The 8,876-nt window shown below is 37.7% G+C and overlaps 1 protein-coding gene across 1 annotated transcript in view; it reads right to left on the bottom strand.

The window, feature by feature from the left end:
- The window catches only part of TMX4 (thioredoxin related transmembrane protein 4), a 275,350-nt gene extending 266,746 nt beyond the window's left edge, over positions 1–8,604 (bottom strand). Inside the window, exon 1 of the mRNA XM_053712168.1 lies at positions 8,026–8,604. Within this exon, the coding sequence (XP_053568143.1) occupies positions 8,026–8,246 (221 nt within the window). The 5' untranslated portion in view covers positions 8,247–8,604. The remainder of the gene's footprint in view (positions 1–8,025) is intronic.
- Between the last annotated feature and the right edge of the window lie 272 nt (positions 8,605–8,876).

Here is an 8,876-nt window from a genome sequence, read left to right as displayed (position 1 = left end):
TTTCGCAGGCAAAATTTGTCTCGCAAGGGTGCAACATGCCAAAGTTTATTGCATCATTCATGGCGCGAGAATTTTTTTGGCGCGAAGTTACGTCCGATGACGCAAATTCGTCATTTCCGGCGTCTTAGTTGAGGCCGAGTTCCTTATTCAAGGTTGCAACTTCAATGACGCGAGTGTGTCATTTCCGGATGTTGTTAGCGCCAAAAAAAATTCAGTTACGTTATGCGTCATACCTGGCGCCAAATAATTTCATTAATAAAACCCCATTCCTATGTGCCTCTTGCCTTTTTCTATGTCAGAGGGCTATGCTGTTTGCATTTTTTCCCCCATTCCTGAAACTACAATATTAAGGAAATTGATAATTTTGCTTTATATATTGTTTTTTCTCTTACATTTGCAAGATGTCTCAATCTGATCCTGTCTCAGAAACCACTGTTAGAACCCTGCTGCATGATAACAGTTCTACCAAAGCTAAGTGCATTTGTTGTAAATTTGTGGAGATTATATCTCCAGCTGTGGTATGCAATAGTTGTCATGATAAGCTTTTACATGCAGAGAATGTGTCCATTATTAATAGTACTACGCCTGTTGTTCCTTCAACATCTAATGTACAAGATATACCTGTGAATATAAAAGATTTCATTACTGATTCTATTCAGAAGGCTTTGTCTGCCATCCTGCCTTCTAATAAACGTAAAAGGTCTTTTAAAACTTCTCATAAAGTTGATGAAATATCAAATGATCTACAACATACTGAATTATCCTCTTCTGACGAGGGTCTGATTCAGAAGATCCTTCTTCAGATATTGACACTGACAAATCTACTTATTTATTTAAAATGGAGTATAGTCGTTCCTTGTTAAAAGAAGTATTGATTACATTGGATATTGAGGAAACTAGTCCTCTTGATATTAAAACTAGTAAACGTTTAAATTCTGTTTATAAACCTCCTGTGGTTACTCCAGAGGTTTTCCAGTTCCTGATGCTATTTCTGATATGATTTCTAAGGAATGGAATATTCCTGGTACTTATTTTATTCCTTCTTCAAGGTTTAAAAAAATCTTATCCGTTGCCAGCAGATAGATTGGAGTTTTGGGAAAAGATCCCCAAAGTTGATGGGGCTATTTCTACTCTTGCTAAACGTACTACTATTCCTATGGAAGAAAGTACTTCTTTTAAAGACCCTTTAGATAGGAAACTTGAATCTTATCTAAGGAAAGCTTATTTATATTCTGCACATCTCCGCAGGCCTGCCATTTCTATGGCTGATGTTGCAGCTGCATCAACTTTTTGGTTGGAAAGTTTAGCACAACAGGAAATGGATTCTGATTTGTCTTGCATTATTCGCTTGCTACAACATGCTAATCATTTTATTCGTGATGCCATTTTTGATATCATCAAAATTAATGTTAAATCTATGTCTTTAGCTATTTTAGCTAGAAGAGCTTTGTGGCTTAAATATTGGAATGCTGACATGGTATCTAAGTCTAGATTACTATCTCTTTCTTTCCAAGGTAATAAATGATTTGGTTCTCAGTTGGATTCGATTATTACAACTGTCATGGGGGGGGGGGAGGAGTTTTTTTGCCTCAGGATAAAAGACCTAAGGGTAAAACTAAAGCTTCTAACCGTTTTTGTTCCTTTCGACAAAATAAGGAACAGAAACGTAATCCTTCCCTCAAAGAATCTGATTCCAATTGGAAACCTTCTTCAAGTTGGAGTAAATCCAAACCATTTAAGAAACCAAAGCCAGCCCCCCAAGTCTGCATGAAGGTGCGGACCTCAATCCAGCTCAGCTGGGAGGGGGCAGATTAAGATTCTTCCAAAACATTTGGGCAGATTGTCAAAAATCATTGGATTCAGAGTAAGACCCGTCTCTCAAGGGTACCAAAATAGGATTCAGAGTAAGACCTTCTGTGAGGTTTTTTCTCACACGCATCCCAGTAAAAGCTCAAGCTTTTCTGAAGTGTGTTTCAGACCTGGAGCTTTCAGGGGTAATCATACCAGTTCCGTTTCAGGAACAAGGTCTGGGGTTTTATTCAAATCTATTCATTGTCCCAAAGAAAGAAAATTCTTTCAGACCAGTTCTGGATCTGAAAACTTTGAATCGTTATGTAAGAGTGCCAACAAGGACTATTCTGCCTTTTGTTCAGCAACGGCACTATATGTCCACAATAGACTTACAGGATGCATTTCTTCATATTCCGATTCATCCAGACCATTATCAGTTTCTGAGATTCTCTTTTCTAGACAAGCATTACCAATTTGTTGCCCTTCCGTTTGGCCTAGCGACAGCTCCAAGGATCTTTTCAAAGGTTCTCGGTGCCCTACTCTCTGTAATCAGAGAACGGGGTATTGCGGTATTTCCTTATTTGGACGATATCTTGGTAGTAGCTCAGTCTTTACATTCTGCAGAATCTCACACGAATCAACTAGTGTTGTTTCTTCAAAGACATGGTTGGAGGATCAATTTACCAAAAAGTTATTTGATTCCTCAGACAAGAGTCACCTTTTTAGGTTTCCAGATAGATTCATTGTCCATGACTTCGTCTCTAACAGACAAGAGACGATTAAAATTGGTTTCAGCTTGTCGGAACCTTCAGTCTCAGTCATTCCCTTCAGTGGCTATGTGCATGGAAGTTTCAGGTCTCATGACGGCAGCATCGGAGGTGATCCCCTTTGCACATTTTCATATGAGACCTCTCCAGCTTTGTATGCTGAACCAATGGTGCAGGGATTATACAAAGATAACACAATTAATATCCTTAAATCCCAATGTTCGACTCTCTCTGACTTAGTGGTTATATCACCATCGTATAGTTCAAGGGGCCTCTTTTGTTCGTCCAACCTAGACTGTGATCACAAAAGATGCAAGTCTTTCAGGTTGGGGAGCTGTCTGGGGATCTCTGACAGCACAAGTGGTTTGGAAACCTCAAGAGGCGAAGTTACCAATCAATATTTTAGAACTCAGTGCTATCTTAAGGGGTTAGGTGTGGCCTCTGTTGAAGAGAGAACCGTTCATTTGTTTTCAGACAGACAATATCACAACTGTGGCATATGTCAATCATCAGGGTGGGACTCGCAGTCCCCAAGCCATGAAAGAAGTATCTTGGATACTTGCTTGGGTGGAAACCATCTCCTGTCTAACTTCTGCGGTTCATATCCCAGGTATAGACAATTGGGAAGCGGATTATCTCAGTCGTCAGACTTTACATCCGGGGGAGTGGTCACTCCATCCAGATGTGTTTTCTCAGATTGTTCAGATGTGGGGTCTTCCAGAAATAGATCTGATGGCTTCCCATCTAAAAAAGAAACTTCCTAGATATCTGTCCAGGTATCCTCAGGCGGAAGCAGTGGATGCGTTAGCAGTTCCTTGGTGTTTCTAACCTGCTTATATCTTCCCGCCTCTAGTTCTTCTTCCAAAAGTGATCTCCAAAATCATCATCATGTAACAATCGTTTGTGTTGCTGGTAGCTCCAGCATGGCCTCACAGGTTTTGGTATGCAGATCTTGTCCGGATGTCCAGTTGCCAACCTTGGCCACTTTCATTAAGGCTAGACCTTCTGTCTCAAGGTCCGTTTTTCCGTCAGGATCTCAAATCATTAAATTTGAGGGTATGGAAATTGAACGCCTAGTTTCTCTGACTCAGTGATTAATAGTATGTTACAGGCTTGTAAATCTGTTTCTAGGAAGATTATCGAGTTTGGAAGACTTATATTTCATGGTGTTCTTCTCATAAATTCTCCTGGCATTCTTTTAGAATTCCTAGAATTTTACAGTTTCTTCAGGATGGTTTGGATAAAGGTTTGTCTGCAAGTTCCTTAAAAGGGACAAATCTCTGCTGTTTACGTTTTATTTCACAGAAAGATTGCCAAGCTTCCTGAAATTCACTGTTTTGTACAGGCTTTGATCCGTATCAAGCCTGTCATTAAATCAATCTCTCCTCCTTGGAGTCTTAGTTTGGTTGTGAAGGCTTTGCAGGCTCCTCCTTTTGAGCCTATGCATTCTTTGGACATTAAACTACTTTCTTGTAAAGTGTTGTTCCTTTTGGCCATCTCTTCTGCTAGAAGAGTTTCTGAATTATCTGCTCTTTCTTGTGAATCTCCTTTTCTGATTTTCCATCAGGATAAGGCAGTTTGGCGGACTTCATTTAAATTCTTACCTAAGGTTGTGAATTCTAACAACATTAATAGAGAAATTGCTGTCCCTTCTCTGTGTCCTAATCCTAAGAATTCTTTGGAGAAATCCTTGCATTCTTTGGATGTGGTAAGAGCTTTGACATATGTTGAAGCTACTAAAGATTTCAGGAAGACTTCTAGTGTATTTGTGGTCTTTTCTGGTTCTAGGAAAGGTCAGAAGGCTTCTGCCATTTCCTTGGCATCTTGGTTAAAGCTTTTGATTCATCAGGCTTATTTGGAGTCAGGTCAGGCCCCGCCTCAGAGAATTACAGCTCATTCTACTAGATCAGTCTCCACGTCGTGGGCTTTTAAGAATGAAGCTTCAGTTGATCAGATTTGCAAAGCAGCAACTTGATCTCCTTTGCATACATTTACTAAAGTCTACCGTTTTGATGTATTTGATTCTTCGGAAGCAGTTTTTGGTAGAAAAGTTCTTCAGGCAGCTGTTTCAGTTTGATTCCTCTGCTTATGTTGTAAGTTTTTTGTCTTTCATTTATGAGAAAAACTTACTTATTTTTTTGGTTGTGGATTTAATTTTCTCAGCAGAAAATGGCTATTATTTTATCCCTCCCTCTCTAGTGACTCTTGTGTGGAGTTCCACATCTTGGGTATTGGACTCTTGCCAATTACATGAAAGAAAACATAAATTTATGTAAGAACTTACCTGATAAATTAATTTCTTTCATATTGGCAAGAGTCCATGAGACCCACCCTTTTTATGGTGGTTATGATTTTTTTGTATAAAGCACAATTAATTCCAAATTCCATTGTTGATGCTTTCTACTCCTTTCTTTTTCACCCCATTACTTGGCTATTCATTAAACTGAATTGTGGGTGTGGTGAGGGGTGTATTTATAGGCATTTTGAGGTTTGGGAAACTTTGCCCCTCCTGGTAGGATTGTATATCCCATACGTCACTAGCTCAAGGACTCTTGCCAATATGAAAGAAATAAAATTTATCAGGTAAGTTCTTATATAAATTATTTATTAGTTTTTCTGTAAAAAATATATTGGCCTTGCTTTTAGTAAAATAACAGGGTCTTTATCAGGAATAATAATAATATAGTACTTTAAATTTGACTTTTTGTAACCTGCAAAACACAAATAAAATTATCATGGGGATGCAAGTATATATATTTCTCTATAAATATGTTTGCCACACCGGACCTATTAACACATATGCAGCAGTGATTTAAACCCTGTGTTGTCACCTTACCAGCCCTGTATGTTGCAGACCAGTGATGGCCAATGTCCTAGCATATGGGGGCCACAGATCATAGCTGCATATAAATTTATAGATATTAAAGGGACACTGAACCCAAATGTTTTCTTTCTGGATTCAGATAAAGCATGACATTTTAAGCAACTTTCTAATTTACTCCTTTTATCAAATTTTCTTCATTATCTTGGTATCTGTATTTGAAATGCAAGAATGTAAGTTTAGATGCCGGACCATCTTTGGTGAACAACCTGGGTTGTTCTTGCTGATTGGTGGATAAATGAATCCACCAATAAAAAAGTGCTGTCCAGAGGTCTGAACCAAAAAAAAAAAAAAAAAAAAAAAAAAGCTTAGATGCCTTCTTTTTCAAATAAAGATTGTAAGAGAATGAATAAAAATTGATAATAGGAGTAAATAAGAAAGTTGCTTAAAATTGCATGTTCTATCTGAATCACAAAAGAAAAAAAATTGGGTTCAGTATCCCTTTAAAGAAAACAAGTGATACATTTCCTGAAAATGTTTAGCAGCACAGGGCAAGGTTGCAGGGTATTTTATGTCTGCTGTTCTTACTTCTAGAGGGCTCTTTTGAGTTGTGGTCACCCCACAGCACACATTTTTATTTCTATGGCCACAAAAACTGTCACACTTGTCCCAAAGAGGCACAAAAACTAACACAAAGGGCCACATGTGTCTACAAGTCCGACACTTGGCCATACTTTTTATAGACTGTCTTTGTTAGAAGGGGTAGAGAGTACTTGGTTTGGCTGTCATTGCTTAAAGGCAGCCAGAAGAAAGTGACAAGTGGATGTGCCAGTGCATGCCACAAAGAGGTGCAATGCACGATGTCACCAGCACATTTTCCCATCCTTTACCAAGAGGATTAAACCCATATTAGGATTTTCAAAGTACCTAGAGGCTTAGCACCAAGTATCTATCAAGTTGGGTTTAAGATAGCAAGCAGGCCGTGCAGAAATTACTCAAAATACTACTGTAGTTAACAGATAAACATTATATAAATTTGGGAGTGTACAAGGCTAGATAAAAAGGTCTCATTGTAGTCTCTAGACATTAGGTAGAAAATAAAATTGACATGATAAGCAATTTAATCTTAGTAGCCCCATGGCAGAATATACAGTGATCTGAGATGCCATCGCAGAAAATGCAGCATGTCTGCAGAAAGAACAGAACCCATGCAAGTACTTTTAGTGCTTTAACTTTGCAGCTCTGCTCCACATTAGACAGTTCTCTTCAGAGTTGTGCAATGGTTGCACTGTGTAAGTTTTCCTTAACACAGTGCATCCAGAGCAAAGTGCTGTTTGAAGTTAACAGTCATATATGCAGTAGCGCTGCAAAGCAGCAGTGCATTGATTATTTACTGGCTCTCAGATTTTTTTCAAACCCTCCCCTAGCCTTTCCAAGTCTGCAAAGCTGTTTGTTCTGAATGTAAGACGTTCTTATGAACATTGCACCTTTTTTATTACTACATTTCTATGTTAGACGAAGAGAAAAGGAAACAAATTTATTCAAGAGACATTTTACAATTTAATTTAATAGTGGCCAGAAACAATATTAATTTTAAAATAAAATTAAGAGTTTACGATAATTAAAGTGTAAGACTATCCCTTTAATATAAGACAAATCCTTGCTACTTTAAAAAATGTACATTAATTTCCTCTTAACTCAGCCTCTATATATTGCTTCAAGGATCCAAGCATTAAAATAAAACATAAACGGGTTTAATTCTTTAGTATACAAGCATGAGAGAGAAAGAGAGAGAAAGAGAGAGAAAGAGAGAGAAAGAGAGAGAAAGAGAGAGAAAGAGAGAGAAAGAGAGAGAAAGAGAGAGAAAGAGAGAGAAAGAGAGAGAAAGAGAGAGAAAATATATATATATATATATATATATATATATATATATATATATATATATATATATATATATATATCTTGCTAAGCAGGGTTCTGGGTGTGAAGGAGATACTTGCATTACAATATAATGTCCAAAATGAATGAAAGAAAAAAAAAAAAGATGTTGCATGACTTCTTTCTATGTCAGAAAGATTTTCATCATCATTCTGTGTTTCAAGAGTAATAGGCCAATATTGTGTTATATTTAGTAGCATATGAAAGCTTTTCTCCTACTACTCCCCCATATAAAAAAGTTAGAAACTGTTTATATAGTAGAATATAAATAATAACATTAACTATAATAATAAAACATTATAAATACTGTAAACAGAGAAATACTATACCACTATTTCCTATTCTTATTGTGATAGTGTTCTAAACCAAAGAAGCAGGAAGTTTATAGTATTTCTGTATTTTAAATGAAATCTGCTATTTTAAAGAAAAACATTACAAAATTTGAGCTCTATTCTGATATTGGGTGTTTAGGTGGAACGAACAAAACTAGCTATTTGATGAACATGTTTACACTTGATTGAATACAGACTATCATGGGGGGGTATATATACCCTATAGTCTTTTGCACCATTGTATCCAGCAAAATAGATCATCCATATAGACGTGCAAGCATTTGTTACATGTGTTCATTGTTATCCTATTGGGTTATAATGTGTATCCCAGACAATTACTGTGTCAATGTCATGCAGTGTACAGCAGCATACTCACAATTTTATCATCCACTCCCCCTCCAAGACCGCCGTCCAGTTACTGGAGCTGACAGTCTTTACAGTGTCGCTGTAGCCGCCTGTCTGGGCCCCAAACCCGAGCACAGCCTTAGACAGTATTATTGCTATAACGAAGCAGGTCGCCACCGGGCTAGGTTGTCGGTTATAAAACAGCACAAGGCTAGGGGCCACCCGGTTCTTATTGCTCCTATCACCCACCATTTTCAGTTACTGAATAAAATAAACCTCCCAGTAACTATCAGGAAGTGAATCACAGAGAGAGGAGCTGTGGAGAGTTAACCACTACGCTACTGAAGGCTTCAAAAATGGCGCGTTACTGTCAGAAGTTGAACGCATCACTAAGAGCACAGGAAGTATTTGTGGTGGATTGTGTTACTAATATTTAATATATATGGTCGTTTTGCTAAGCAAAGTATAATAAAAACATGGTGGTTTCACACTGCAAGCCTGATAAGAGTCGCGCATAATTTGCCATTACACAAACATAATTTATTATATATGGTACTGAGTATGAGTAGCTGAGCAGCCAAAGCTAATTTTACATAACAAACATTTTCGTGTCCTGTTGCCATTTGAAAGCTGTCAGAGGAGGGGGGTGTGTGTGATCAGCTAAACTCCTCCTATGTGTCTGCGCCAACGCTGTGTCACAGGGCTTGTTACTGTTTGTAGTTGTTTATTTTACACATAGCGTAGGTATCCAAGGCAGATCGTTTTACAGCAAACCTGTGGTTTATATAAATAGTTTGAGTGTAATGTTCGGTGCTCCTTGCAGTATACTTTTCTCAGTGTGTTTGCAATTGCATTTGATAATTTTATTGTGTAGATATACCA

The sequence above is a fragment of the Bombina bombina genome, chromosome 4 (assembly GCF_027579735.1).
Source record: "Bombina bombina isolate aBomBom1 chromosome 4, aBomBom1.pri, whole genome shotgun sequence".
In the NCBI taxonomy this organism is placed as follows: domain Eukaryota; kingdom Metazoa; phylum Chordata; class Amphibia; order Anura; family Bombinatoridae; genus Bombina; species Bombina bombina.
Note: the sequence above shows the minus strand (reverse complement) of the source record. Positions and strands in the feature narration are given on the sequence as shown.